The sequence below is a fragment of the Mustela erminea genome, chromosome 17 (genome assembly GCF_009829155.1).
Source record: "Mustela erminea isolate mMusErm1 chromosome 17, mMusErm1.Pri, whole genome shotgun sequence".
NCBI classification, from domain to species: domain Eukaryota; kingdom Metazoa; phylum Chordata; class Mammalia; order Carnivora; family Mustelidae; genus Mustela; species Mustela erminea.
Window position 1 is genome coordinate 21,412,771 of NC_045630.1, and position 15,432 is coordinate 21,428,202.

At 36.3% G+C, this 15,432-nt stretch overlaps 1 protein-coding gene across 4 annotated transcripts in view; it reads left to right on the forward strand.

Annotated features, from left to right (window-relative positions):
• HMCN1 (hemicentin 1) overlaps window positions 1–15,432 on the forward strand; it is a 474,548-nt gene that overhangs the window by 237,132 nt on the left and 221,984 nt on the right. For 3 of the 4 annotated variants that reach the window (XM_032317251.1, XM_032317250.1, XM_032317254.1), the window contains exons 12-15: window positions 1,069–1,210; window positions 2,331–2,458; window positions 5,232–5,345; window positions 10,539–10,697. In XM_032317251.1, the coding sequence (XP_032173142.1) occupies window positions 1,069–1,210; window positions 2,331–2,458; window positions 5,232–5,345; window positions 10,539–10,697 (543 nt within the window). Of the gene's footprint in view, window positions 1–1,068; window positions 1,218–2,330; window positions 2,459–5,231; window positions 5,346–10,538; window positions 10,698–15,432 lie in introns of those variants that run through there. The other variant, XM_032317252.1, reaches the window with a different exon arrangement.

A 15,432-nucleotide genomic window follows, 5' to 3' on the forward strand; every position in this document is an offset into this window, starting at 1 on the left:
TCTTTATCAGCTTGCAGTGCTCCAGGACAAACTGTGACTGTGATGTCTGTCATGGGACAGGACATGGCCAGGGAGAACCTCAAAATGTGGATCTACCCTGAGGATATGCAGAAGGATAGTTGGAACCTGCTACCTTTCAAGAAAGATGCCTTTTACCTGGCAATTCACGTCTTGCTGCCCATCATTTCTGTGGTGTACCCCACATTCTTCTCTTTCTATGACCCCAAAAGGGAGTTCTTCCTTTCGGGAACATTCAATGTGGAGATGTTGGATGCCATCCCCACCAGTGGCCTCAGTATGACTGATGTCTCCAGGCTATAAGGACCACCTTCTTCCATATGTCCAAGACACCCTGGGAGAATGGAGTTACTGCAAGGCCAGTCTAGTAACCAAGGCCACAGGGAAGAGCAAGACTGGGGGGCTGGATGGCTGGGAGGCAGGACCTGGCTAGAGAATGGACAGACGAAGTCCCTTTCCCTATTCCCCTGCCCCAGCTGCCAAATATCACTGTGTCTTTCTCCTGTAGCACCCCTGGCTTTCATTCAGTCCCCTTCTGGAACTGGCCTCGGATTCAGTACCTTGAAGGAGGAGAGTTAGCCAGACCCTTCCCAATCCTTGAGGGCAGGGCTTCATCCACTTTCATGCATCCAGGTTCTGGAAGTAGGAATAGGTCAGGGCTCAGATGGGCTGACAGGGCTAGCCTGAGCTGCAAGGTCTCAGGGCAAATGGCCAGAAGTAAGGCCCTCCAATCTGAACCTGCAGGGTAGATGCAGACTCCTGCTTCAGGTTCTCAGGGAAAGGAGGGGCTCTGGAGGGACCAGGACTCCCAGTCTTGTGCAACCTGGGCCATAGGGAGCCAGAAGCAGAGTCTGCAACTCCTGTCAGCTTTGGAGAAGAAATCTCCTGAACCCTACAGCGACTTGGTTGTTACTTCTTATAAACAAACACTTGGAAGTACAAAATAAAATAAAAATAATGGTGTGGTGAGAAGCCCACAAGTCTGCTAACACAGAAAGCTCCTAATACCAAGGTAAATTGCCATTTCACTATACATCTTTCTATTTGCAGAACCACCCAAAGTCACTGTGATGCCCAGGAATCAGTCATTCACAGGAGGATCTGAGGTCTCCATCAGGTGTTCTGCGACAGGTTATCCCAAACCAAAGATCACCTGGACCATCAATGATATGTTTATCATGGGTTCACACAGGTACTGGGTTTGTATCATGTTCTTTGTTTTTACTGAATGATATGTTGGTGGAAAACCAATGAAAAGTTGGACAAAAGTAATGTGACTAACTCCCTAAGGTTAAGCGAAATTTGCCCAAATCCGCAGCTTTCGATTTTCTAAATAGGCCAGGAAATGGCCATAAAATAATAAATGATGAATTGACAGAGTTTGATATTCTTCAGTCTTGAGTTTAATAGCTGGGCCTAAGAGCTTCACAACATTTTGTGTCACAAACATGATACCATAACACTTGGTTTACCTTGAATCATGGACATGAGGAGAGTGAAATTTCTGTGGGGCACAGTAAGGTGGAGTTTTCACTAATCTATTAAAAATATGGGTCCTCGGATTTCACAGAGGAAAGAAGAGGCAAAGGACAGAGCAGTATCTCTCATTAAAATGTGTGCAGACGTTCTTTGCAATTCCTATCCACTTTTGCCATACTACATTGAGATGGATTTCATCTACTGGATGATGTCAAAAGACGATGAATCCTCTCGTGCGTCTCATGAACATGTGGGAAACAAACAAGGACGTCTCCAGATATTGAATTTCCATTGTTCTGGGTTTTGAGGAGAACGAGGGCTTAGGTATAAACCAGATTCTATTCCTAGCCTCACCCCTGACTTGCTGTATGACAAGAGATGTTGCATCTCTCAGGCCTACTCTTTGAGGAACCACTTAGCACAGCAATCGACACAGAGTGTAATTGCCTGGTTGCAAATTCCACTTCATCCATTTACTAACTGTTTTGGGGCAAGTTATATAATCCCTTTGCTCATCTGTACAACAGAGATAATAATAGTATTTAACTCACTGGGTTGTTATGAGGATTTAAAATATTTTGTAAGCCTTCTGGAGCAGTTCCTGACACAGAGCAAGTACTGAATACATTGGGATCTGTTATTATTATTGTTATTACTATTATTACAACCACTACTACGACTACATTTCTGTTTCTATAGTGACAACATGAATAATTTCTATAATCACCAAAAATGTAAGTCTAAAATATTTGAAGATATTTATAAGGAAGATGCTATAATTTCTTCATACTATTATTAGGGGATTTTCAATTTTCTTCTCTTTTCATGCATAGGTATAGGATGACCTCAGAAGGTAACTTATTCATCAAAAATGCAGTTCCCAAAGATGCAGGGATCTATGGTTGCCTGGCAAGTAATGCAGCTGGAACAGACAAACAGACTTCTACCCTCAGATACATTGGCAAGTATAATCAGTTTAAAAGGCAATGAAAAGGGGTGCCTGGGTGGCTCAGTGGGTTAAGCCTCTGCCTTCAGCTCAGGTCATGGTCTCAGGGTCCCGCATTGGGCTCTCTGCTCAGCATGGAGCCTGCTTCCCCCTCTCCTTATTAGATATTATTAAATTAATAATAATTAATTATTAATAATTATTAATTAATTAATAGATAGATAGATCACAAGCAGCCTCTCTGGCTGCTTGTGATCTATCTCTCTCTGTCAAATAAATAAATAAAATCTTAAAAAAAAGACAATGAAAATAGGGTGAATATCATATCAAACAATTTAAAAGCACTTCTCTGAAAATTAATATTAGGAATGAGTTTTACCCAGCCTTGTGATTTTTTATTCGTTTCACACATTGATTAAAGGAAATACCGTAACTAATGTAAGTTAAAAGTTCAGGGAGTAGATAGCTTCATTAGTCAACAGATGTCCAGGAGGCTTAAAGATTGTGGGTAGAGTCCCAGATGGTCTACAGAGTTTTAGCCTTCCATGGTTTTTCTTTTGTTCGCAATATTTTGCTTACATATTAATAAATTCTATATCCTTTCTAGTTTACCTCAACTTCCATTTTATATTTTTCACTTATATTTAAAACTTTATAGTATTTCTATTATGATTAAATGTTTATAACATTTCTGTCATTTATCCTATCTACATATTATTTTCACTTTTCATCTTTAGTTTTCCCCCTCCAAACCTACATTTATTGAAGATGTATTTCATGATGATTATTCTATAATATTCCATAATATAATGGTTATAGTATATGATTAGAATCTAATATTTTAATTTAATAATATCTAATATAATAGAATATTTCTTTAAATTTTTTTTAAACTAATAAAGGACAAGGGCATTACATACTCAATATTAGTTTGTAAATTGTGAATAATTAATGGCTGACAGTCTACCCTGCGATTCATAGTAAGGTAGTGAAACTGGCTGTGGAAGAGAAGAAGAAAGCTAAAATAAAAATTGAGAATTGCAGTTGATATGGGCATATGTGACAGCCATTATCAGGTATATGAGGTAGCAAAAGTGTCATAAATACTGAATCTGAAAACCTGGAAAGAAATGGTCTCACTGACAGAAATGAAGAAGGCCCATGGCAAGTAAGTTTGGAAGACTGGAGAGGAACCAGGCAGTGGGAATGCAGAAAGGGGGGTGGAAACAGATTCTGAACTGTAGACATGAATTTTGGTTCATTCTCAGAATGAACAAAATAGTTGACCCACTTATTCACCCAGAGTATCTAAAAATACTAAAGGTTGTGTGTTTATTTTTATAAAATAAAAAATGTATGTTACCACGTCCTTACTTTTTGAGAGCTTGCATAGTGGGAGTGGCTATAGCTAAAGAAATATAAGACAGCGGACAGACAAGAACTATAGTGAGTGTTGGCAGAGAGGAAGATTAATTCTGACAGGGGAATTTGTAAAGATTTCTCAAAGGAGACAGGATTTAAGTTCAGTCTGGAGGAATGAGTGGGATTGGAAGAGCTGGGGCAAAGGGCATTGCAGGCAGAGGAAACCGCTTTTGCAAAAGCAGGAATATAGAAGAGAGTAGGGGCTGTTTTGGACTACCAGCTACCAGTGGAGCTTCCTACCTCGTGATAAGAAAGGAAGCGTTATAGAGGGTAAGTTAAAAAAGAAAGCTCTGCTCCAGTTTATGATTTTTGAAAGCCAAACTAGAAAATCATGAAACAAAATCACCAAAGGGTTTCTAGCAGAGGCAATTGTCTGCCTGCATTTCTTTGAGTAGTTAACATTTCTTTGAGTAGTTAACTCTTAGCTTTGTTTAAAAATACCTCAATTAAGGGTATGTGCTTTGGTGAGTGCTGTGAAGTGTGTAAACCTGGTGATTCACAGACCTGTACCCCTGGGGATAAAAATATATGTTTATAAAAAATAAAAAAAATAAAAAAAAAATACCTCAATTAAAATAAGAAAGTCCTAACATGCCCAGTTCAGAGAAAAATGTATGAGTGAATGAAAGCATTAAGCAAGGAAGGAAAGAAACTTAGAGAGTGTTTGTATTTAGCATCAAAGAGAAAAAGAGAATGGAGACTTTACTTTTTATAGATGTAACTTTTAGCCTTAGACTGCAACTCTCTGCAGTTAAACATGAATATCCTTAAAATCATGTAGAAAATGTTAAAACAAATTCACCTGTAATTATATTGTCCCCAAGTCTTAATCTAGCTGGTCTTAACACATAACTCCTTTGATATTTTTATACCAGTACCAGTCTTCTCTGTTTCTTTAGTATTGTTATTTCTATAAGATGTGCTCCGATTTCTAAGATTTTTCTTTCTTTATATATATATATATATATATATATATATATATATATACCTTTTTTTCCCATAAAGACCTTTCAGTTAATTTCCTAATTTTTTAATTCTTTTATCAGAATTATTTTTGCCTGATATATATATTTGACCTTAATAAATGATCTTTTCATCACACACATCTACATACACTTGCATTAAAAGAGTCTCTTTCTGTTTATAAACACTGAAATAGCTACAAGCACATAAATACTGGTGGATTTTGTTAAACTGGCTCATTTAGTATAATTATAAACTACTATTTATAATATATGTATTATATGTTATGTATATAAATTATAAAATATATTTATAATATAACTAATTATTTATACTTATAGTTATAAAAGGTGCATTTTGCACTGGGCCAGACATTAACCATTTGCTTGCTTGTTTTTTTCAGAAGCCCCAAAGCTGATTGTAGTTCAGAGTGAGCTCTTGGTTGCTCTTGGGGATACAACAGTTATGGAATGTAAAACCTCTGGTATTCCTCCGCCTCAAGTTAAATGGTTCAAAGGTACATTTCTTAAGCATGTTCATGTCTAGTTCACTTATCTTTGTTTTCTCTTTTAAAACGATGATTTGTTAAAATTTTGTTTTGGTGTGTGACTTAGCAGCCCCATAAAATGTGTTTATGATCTCACTAGAGACAATAGTTCAAAATTCTGAACTCTAAATTTCAGGATTTGACATCTGGTGTGGATTATAGGACCATGAAAATCAAAGCAGGAAAAGTTCGCCTTTGCTAATCCAGCTGAACATTCTCTTTGTTAGTTTAGGATTGTTTCCTGTAGAAAATTGTCCAAGAAGACTCTGTTAATGTTTAAAATGGCTTTCCTCATTTCAGTTCACTTTTCTTAGAGATAATGGCTGTCACAATTAGAAAGTTTTCTAGATTTCCAAAGACAACTTCTATAAAGTCCTCAGAAAAGATGTAACACTAAAGCTTACAGGTAAATGAAAGACAGACGTGTAATGTGGTTGGCTTCATCATGCATGGTAGATGCTTATATCAATCATGGCAATTGTCTGCCTGCATTTATAACATAAAGATCACACCTTTGTGATTCTATCGTAAAATAACGGTAATTGCTGTGGTATTTGTCTTAGTGAAAATACACTTGGGTCCTGGTCTGGGCTCAAATGCTGACAGTAGATATCTGTGTAAAACATCCTGCTTCTGTTTCTGTCTCAGTTCTTCCAATCTATGAGCAAGAAAAATTCCCGCAAACACTCTAAAAGGGAGGTTGCTAGGATTATTGAGATGCTGTTTGCAAAATACTTTTTAATCTTCAGTTGAAAAATGCTAAACAGTACAAAGAACTATTGTTATGATTCTGTTTGTTAAATCACAGACCTCCCCATAGCAACGGGTTGATGTCATAATCACAAAATTATGAATTCACCTCGGGTTCAAACTCTTGGGGAACATGAGGTGAAAAATAAAGGCTTTATGTAGAAAACAAACACTTTTAAATTATACAAATCAAAAACAGGAAAACTAGGAGATGAAGCCATTTTCATTGTTTTCCATGTTAAATGATTTTGGGTCTTCATGTTTTGTGTGATAAAAGCGTTTCTAGATTTGCTTCTTAATTAGGTTTATTTCAGGCAACAGAAACTAATTTTACTTATTTAAAATATTTAAATCTTTGAATTTCAAATGAAATAAATAATCAATGTCAAACTCACATCATAAATAAATCCAGAAAAAATGCATTATAGATGCAGTATTTCTGTTTTATGAAAGTCAGCAGTTAATGTTAAAAATGACAATTTTTAAAAGTAATATAACCTGCCGATTTCTCTGCCCATAGATGGGAGAGTCACACAGAAAGTCTTTTATTTCCTGAAATTGAGCTACTTCTCTGAATTAAATATAGTTTCCATGTTGGCCTGGGTCCTATAAATGGCTTGGAAGCTAAGGAGGTGTTAGGGAGCAATGTAGCCACCATATGGAAGATTCTAGAATTGACTACCTGTTAGTCCTCTCAAATATAGATGTTGTGGTCCATCAGGCCCAGTATATAAAATCTCATTTCTCTGTCCAAGTTATGAAGCAACAGAGCTAGAATGTGGGCATTAAACACCAACAGACCATGCTGGAGGACATTCTCCAATGTTCATCAGTAATATGCAGAGCAGTCATAAACCCCTCAATCAGGCCAACCTATTGCCCTTCCTATCCCAAGCAAGCAATTTATTGCGTATGCAGTATCTGGATCATCCAGAACAAAACTAGAGGATAATCTCTTCTACTTGTAGATTGGCTCCAGAAAGAAAGGAGGAGGAGGTAGTTGAGCTTTCCTTTTTTTTTTTTTTCCTTTCCTTTTCCATCTCTACTAGAGATGAGACAGTAGGAAGGTTATGAAAATTATACCTATGGAAAACGAGGGGTAAAGAAGAGACCTCACTCACCTTAACCAGAAGAATATCTTTTTTTTATGCCCTTTTTTTTTTTTTGGCAATTCTGATTGAATGAAGTAGGTGGTGATTGACTGATTGTAAGAACAAATGGAATCTATCTTGTTAACAAATGTTTGAGTGTGCATACAGTATTGTTAGCTATAGCACGTTATTGCACAGCAGATCTCTAGAATTTTTATTTTGTATAATTTAAACAACAGTTCCTCATTCCCTTTGCTCCAAACCCCAGGCAACCACCATCCATTAATAAATTGTATTCCATTCAGACCATCAGAGAAAAGGAATTCCATAAGTACAAATACCCATCAAAATTTTTTATTTTTCATTTTTAACTATAGCAACATACAGTGAGTTCAAAAAAGAATCGGCAACACTAGTGGGGGGCTGGGTTATGGACATTGGGGAGAGTATGTGCTATGGTGTTACGGTGTGAAGTATGTAAGCCTGATGATTCACAGAACTATACCCCTGGAGTTAATAATACATTATATGTTAATAAAAGGAAGAAAAGAAAAAAGAAAAGAAAAGAAAATGCATTCTGGAAAAAAACAATGTTGCACAGAGGATATCTCTGGGAAACTAAGAAATTCAATTTTTAAATTTAGATTGGTGTTTCTTTGAGTGTAGTCAGGAATCCCTGGGGGTTCCCCATAATTCTTTCCAGGGAATCCAGGAGATCAAAATTATTTTCCTAATTACACTGAGATATTATTTGTCTTTTTCACATTCATTGTCTCATGAGTATATAGTGGAGTTTTTAGAAGCTACATAATGCAGACACAGAGAGGAGCATTCAGCTGTCTTCTATTAAGCTAGACATTCTAGAAATTTGCAAAAATGTGAAATGCCACTCTTCTCACTAAATTTCTCCTGTTTTTGGAAATATAATTATTTTCTCATAAAATATATTCATTATGTTAAAATGTCCTGAGTTTTTTATTATAAAGCAAATGCATACATTTAAAAACTTTTCAGTTTCATTTCTAAAATGCTAAATACAAATAAATATAGTTCATGTAAACAAAACCTCATTAAAGTCTCCGTTTCTAAGAGTATAAAAGGGTCTTGAGACAAACATATTTGAGAACCACTAATCACCGTCAGCTATTTGAAAGGATCTCATGCCAGAGATAATGATCTCTCTGTTTGTTCATCTTACATCCACAGAGACCAGAAATGAATTTAAACTACAGCATAAAGAAAACCCTCTTCAGGGGTAATGATTGTTAAATCCTAGCATAGATTGTCAGGAAAGTTTGTATATTTTACTATTTATACCATTCTTTTATCTTTTATCTAATGTTAAAGCTAAATAATCCCTATTTCATATCCATCTCAAAGTTCTCTACTTCTCTATGGCTTCTCAATAATTTGGTGACTAATTTTTCATTAGAAATGAAGAAAGGAGAGATTATCAATGCACGGTCAGAATGCAAACTTGATTAAACCAATGTTTTTCAATTTATATTTTGTTACATTGCTGCTGTTCTAGAAACATTTTTATTTTGAAAAAAGCTACTAGCTAAAAGGTCTTGATTTTATCCTCTTGTGTCCTTTGACATACACAAAAGAAATAGGAGAGAAGTAAATTCCAAAATTCTAAATGCATTTTAGTCCAAACATTCTAATACTTCATGAACAGCGAGGTCACATCTCATTCTCCCTTAGTGGGAGGAAAGTTTATGTCAACATCATCTGTTTTTATTTATGAAAATTTCCCAGAGGCACATAGGCATAGCTTTGGTTGCTTCTCTTATTCTCACATGGTATGTAGTAGGAAGCTTAAAAGGATGATTTGGGTTCTAAATATTGGAATACTAAAAAATACTTTATTTTTGGCACTGATGGTTGCTAATGTAATTTTTTTTTCAAATTTATGGCTCCTTTGACCCCTATTACTCCCAAAATTATAAAAACAAAAAGAGAATGGCTTGTTTGTTGTCTTGAGTCTGTTGATTGGTGATTTTTATAGTATTCTAGAGAATTACTAGTTCTGGAATTCTCTCTCTGCCTTTTTTGTTGTTGTTGTTAAAGAATTACTACTGTGTTCTTCAGGGCACATGGCTATGCTAGTACTTGATATTGTGGAGAGTAATTTTTTAAGACTTGACATCTGGGTATATAGCATATCTAAGAGCAATGGACTTCAAACCTGCAGGAAGATATTAGGACCTCTGCAAAAAGTTTGATATCACCCTTTAACAAAAACAAACAAAAAAGCTGTGAACACCAACCACTAAACATCCAGAACTTTTTTGTTTTTGTTTTTGTTTTTTTTAATGAAATTGACCATCCTGGTTAATTTCATTCTTAAGAGAGCCATCACTCTAAAGGAGGAGAAACATAAGTTAAGCTAAGCTTAATTTACAGATTATTTGAGGAATTGCCAGTTTTCAGAGAGAAATGGTTCTCAGGAGAGAACCCTGTGCTGCAGGGACACACAGAATACACAGGTAACTCAGACACTAATTTTTGGCATCATTCTAGCTTCACACTGAGGTCGAACTCAATGCGTGGTTTCATCCTCCACACATTTGTTCCCTACCCACCTCTTCTAGAAACTCACAAGTCCAACTTAAAGAACTTGGGTAAATAATACACATTTAGTAGAGGTACATAGAGAGGAGATTTATGTAAAACACTTCTCTCTGGCCCTGGTCAGAAATTCTCATCCATTTTTTCCCTCTTCTACCAACAAGCTCTTCCCTATTTGCTCCAGATAGCTGTTGTTGCTTCTTTACCAGACATCCTCAGAAACTTCTCAGGTAGGCTCTACCTCTCCCAAGATACTATTTAACTGATAACATTCAGCAAATGAAAACACTTGTCATTGACCAAACTAAGAACACTAATGTCTCCTAAGCACTTCTGGCACTGAAATTCATCCTGCCACAAAGATGGTAGAAACTTTTTTCTCAAACCTTCGTCTTCCCATTACCTTCTTACCTACCTAACACTGCCATGAGGGCAGCTGTCATCTTTTCCAACCTTCCAGGGCATCTTCGAAGAGTTCATTCTTATTTGGGTACATGTTCAGTAGTAGAAAATATATGGGGCCAGATTTTTGGCTCTAGGTTAGCCCATAGAATTATACAGACTAATAAATCAGCTTAGGGCCAAGAAACACTTCATTCTTTCTTTGCATCAACATTGTTTAAGGGTCTGTGTTGTGTTTTAAAAACCTCACAGTCCGTTTTCTTCAGCAGTTTTGAAATCAAACCAATGCCAGAGTACACTGTGTAAATACTTTAGTGTTTAATGTTTTCCCTTTGTTTTGACCTAGGGGATCTTGAGCTGAGGCCGTCAACATTCCTCATTATTGACCCTCTCTTGGGGCTTTTGAAGATTCAAGAAACTCAAGACCTGGATGCTGGTGATTATACGTGTATAGCTGTCAATGATGCTGGAAGAGCGGCTGGGAAGATAACTCTGGATGTTGGCTGTAAGCATCCCAGCTCTGATACACACATTCGTTTTTTTCCAAGCTAAGAACTTTGAAACCATTTGAGTGGAAATATTGGTTAGAATGGACAAATTAGAGTTAACATTTCAGATTATGAATATAATGATGGTAGTACATATTTACCAAATGCTTTAGATGTGCCATGCACTCTGTTAAGAACTTATCTCATTAAGCGCTCATAGCAATCCTAAGAGGAAGATATTATAATTATCTCCATTAGATAGATAAGGAAATGGAGGTGGAACAAAGCTAAGTAGCTCGACCAGGATCACAGATCTATGGAGGGGCCGAGCCTGGGTATTTGAATCCAGATTATCTGACGTCAGAAGCTGTGGGCTTCACTGGTGTATCATCTGTTGCCAAACATTTTCTCAACAGGAGTTGGAGGACACAGAATTCCTAAGTATTAACATCTGGAGGCTAGAGATTAGACTTTGGCCCTAGACCATAATTTGGAGATGTTAATGATAGCAAAGGTAGCAGATTGTGCTTTTGCTTTAAAAAAACAAAACAAAAAAAACAACAACCTTACTAGCAATGACTCCTCAGTGTATAAAATAAAGTACTACCTACAAATAAATGTCAATCACAATGTGAAGGACACAGCATGTGCATGACAACCATCGTTAGTTTACTCAAGAAGTTTGCTTCTCCCTCCTTTGTCTCTCCATCTCATGCTTTTTTACAAAAAGAAATTATTTTCTACACAATGTGGTAACACATGAAATAAAACAGAGCTTGCTTTGTATGAAAAAGAACATGGCAACTTAATTTTAACAGATAATTCAAACGTTTACATCAGTTAAACTTATACAATATGACATTTTGTTAAATTGCATTTTCATTTATGTATGATGATTTTCAGACCTCAGCTATTTCTTTTTTTAAACAAAAGTTAGGAACTATAAAGGGAATGCATATTTTTTTAGAATAAAGTAATATAAAATATTTTTGTTCTATCTTAATTCTTTAAATGAATATAATGGCCCTCTAAGCTTAATATTTTGTTTTATATAAAATAATTTTTTTTTCCTGAGATCTTTTATGGTCTTTTTGCCCTGGGCTGTCTGAACACTCTACATTCTTGGTGATTAAGCCCTTGGGGTAGAATCAACAAAGCTGGAAATAGCCACAAAGACCACAGTAGACTCTGACTAGGGCACAGCAAAATGTGTTTGACCGTGACTAAATTCTGAGGTTATCAAGAGAAGTGCCTTGGAAATAAGATTGGAATCTCTGGGTGGAGGATATCTGAATCTACCAGTGGAGTTAAAATACAAGGAAACCTTTTAGGAAAGTAGGATCCAAATGAAGAGGATCACTTGATGTAGAATTCTTGTTTCTAAGAAATATACAAGTGCAGTGTTTCAAATTACCAACATTTTCTAGCTCTGCTTCTCCTTCTTTCCTGCCCAGATAATTTATATTCACCCAACATTCTTCTAGAGTTGTCTAGCTCTGGAGGAAGAATGAATTAGACTGAGTAATTGTTCCCAGCAAAAACAGAATGACACCCTCACCTCTCTCCAAGACTGTAGAAAATCTAAACCATGTACACATTTCTTTGCTTATTTACAGCCTTTTTAATATACTCTTTTTAGCTTCTGGACTTTCCAAGTTCTCTCTCTTTTGACTAGTGAAAAACAATGTAAATAAAGATTAGGGTTATCTGTCCGGGAGTGACTTGCACTGAAATAAGAAACATCCTAAAAAATGTGTTGTATTTATCCTTCATTCCTTGAACTGAATTTTGTTTTATCTTCACTCCTCTGCAAGATCTTCACTCTCTGTGACTTTTTCTAAAACAATGGCTCTCTCAACTTTCATCCCAGTAATCATTCTGATGGAACCATTAACATAGACTCAGTTGTTTCCTTACTGTAACCTTGATCATGAAGTTGCCAAATAACTCAATACTAATGTTAGTGCCATGCATGCATCTGTTATGCCTTAACGATCTCTTATTCACCATTAGAATTCTGATTACCTTACCTTGCAAAGTTTGGTTAGACCTGGACTGTCCACATAAAACTCTGGTTATATATCCAAGCAGATACAGGGTGTAATGGCCAAGGTCCATGCAAATCACAATTGCAGTGATGGTCGTGCTTTTCTCTATTAGGTCTAAAAGCAAACAAACCCCCCCAAAAAACAAAAAACAAAAAACCAACCCAAAATTTCCTCAGAATTTACATACTGGTTAAGAGAATGGGCTTTGGAGAGAGACTGGGTTTTCTGCCTGACTTTTCATAGTACGTACCTGATAAATTACTTGTAAAGATGAAACCAGACATTATCACCTATTCACATGCGTTCAGCAAGTCAGTGGTTACCGCTGTTCCCATCTGCCTCGTGAATGGCACGTGTATCACATACACGAATTGCACAAACTTGTCATTTGGTCATTTTGGTTCTTTCAGTCCTGAAAAACACTATATAAATGCATATAAAATAATGGCATAGCATTTAAGATTAATGGGCTTTTCATAGGGAAGTCACTATTTCAACTTGACTTTTTTTTTTAAAAGGGCCTGAGATAACTCAAGTGCTACTTTTAGTACTAGTGCGTAAAATTATTCATTTGTGTTCCAAAACTATTGAGCATAATTTTAAGTAGCTGATGACTTAAAAAGAGAAACATGCCTTTATCCCTATCATGTAGCTGTTGGGCGTTCAGATCGTTTTTGTGGGCCTATCACCTTACACCAATATGAGATAAAAAAAAACAATAATAAAAAAGCTGTTCAATATTATTGTTGAGTTAGAGCTTCTTGTAGTGAGTCTCCTCTTTCCTGTTTCTCATTATCATGGCTCTGAGTTATGGACATTTCAGGTCAGCAGGGAAAATTACCAGTGCTTTTCATCCTTTTTTAAAAAAAAAGAGGTAGTGAACTGTGAAGTCATTTGGAAGAGAAGAAGATTGGCTACATCAAACAAAAAGTTGGCCTGGCAGCGATTTCACTTGCAGTATTCCACACCGCTCAGGATCTCAGCCTTAGACTGTGGCTTTGTGTTCTGTGGTTTGTTAGAACCAAAATAGTGTGTTCAGCCATTTTAGGAAAGAAAATCTCTGTTTGACTAATATAATGCAAGAATTGCTTTAGTGGATATATATTTAATTACCACTGAAGGAACTAGAAAAATTTTATGGAATAGCTTTCAGAGCCACCTGGTCAACCTATGACTTTTCTATTTTCAAAGTGATATGTGTCCACTGCCGTATATCTGTCAGCCAGTAACAACAAAGCCATAGTGGGTGTTAATTCTGCAGTTATCAAGGGGTGTGCATACAAATATTTAGGAGATCCCAGTGAGTCCAGCATGATCCTGACAGACTATATGCAGAAGCTGAAATTGAAATTAATAATAGATATATTAAATTTTGGAGCTAAGATTGAATAAATTAACTCAACAATATTTGTAAGCAATGATAGTTAGTATTTTGGTGATGACTCCATGCTAAATGATTCAAGACTACCTCTTTTAACATCACCAGATAGGAAATACTATTACCTCCTTTTTGTTCATGGAGAGATTCAGACTTGGGGAGGCAAATAATTCTCCAGTTTTATAGACAAAGAAATAATGGAACTGCCATTCGAAACCACCGAATGGGCTGGAATGTCTCTAAGCAACATGGCCTCCCCCGTCCAAGTCCCTTGTTTTGTACTACAATCACTGCTGCCCCTTCCCCGGTCCCGTTAATCTGTTTACCATTCACCCAGTATAATTCACTTGGAGTCCAAATTGGCCACACTCGGGAGTAGGAAGTATTTAAAAGGTTTCTTGGCCTGGGTTAGGAGTTGCTTCATTTTTGAGGTTTGCTTGTCATTGATGCTGTCTTGGCTGTTTCCCTAGTGCCTGGTACACTCATTTGCCTTGTTTTCTGGTACCAGTTTGTATATTCCCTAACCTTTCGCTTGTCTTGTGCCTGACACTGTTCCCAAAGCTTCTTCACCACAGATGACTTCTCCTGTCTTTATTGAGATTTATGGGCACAACCTAAACTATGTTTGTCCTTTTTCAGTCCAGTTTGTTCTTGGCTTTCTTACTTCTGAAAGTTCTGATTTGTCTCCATTTTCACCGATGGCTATGTTCTGTTGTGTCAGTGAGCTTGGGTTCCTCCCAGATATTTGGTCAATCCAGCCTTCTGCATATCTTTTTGTTCTTCTGGAATTTATTTTCTGCCGCATTTTCATATCTACCTGCCCACAATCTGCAACTAATACATCCTGAGACTTTTTTATACTTAATGTCTTTTTTTCAGAAAAGAAACTGGCTCTGGAATAAATGGTTACTATCACTCTAGAGAAAAGTAACTAGCCCTTTACACCAAAGGCAAACAATGAGCTGCTTTATAAATTTTTTTCTAAATATACTTATTTTGCCTATTATTTTTATAAGTCAAGTTCCCATAAAGGTGGATTAAGAGAAATCCCACACTTCTTTTTAAAAATATGTTACTCAGTTGTGGGCTTAACTTTATTTTATTTTATTTAGGTTCAGTAAACAAGCAATAAGGTTTCTGAAGTTGCCTGTTTTCTTCCATAGTGCAAGTTCAAATGTATGGGATCAAGGTTGTGATAATCACTGTGCACTTACACACATACAAATACACACACTAGATTATTGTTGAAGTGTTTTAATATTGATTCAATAATTCACAGATATCTAGCAGCCTTGAATAATGCACAAAGTGCTATGTTAGTTGCTA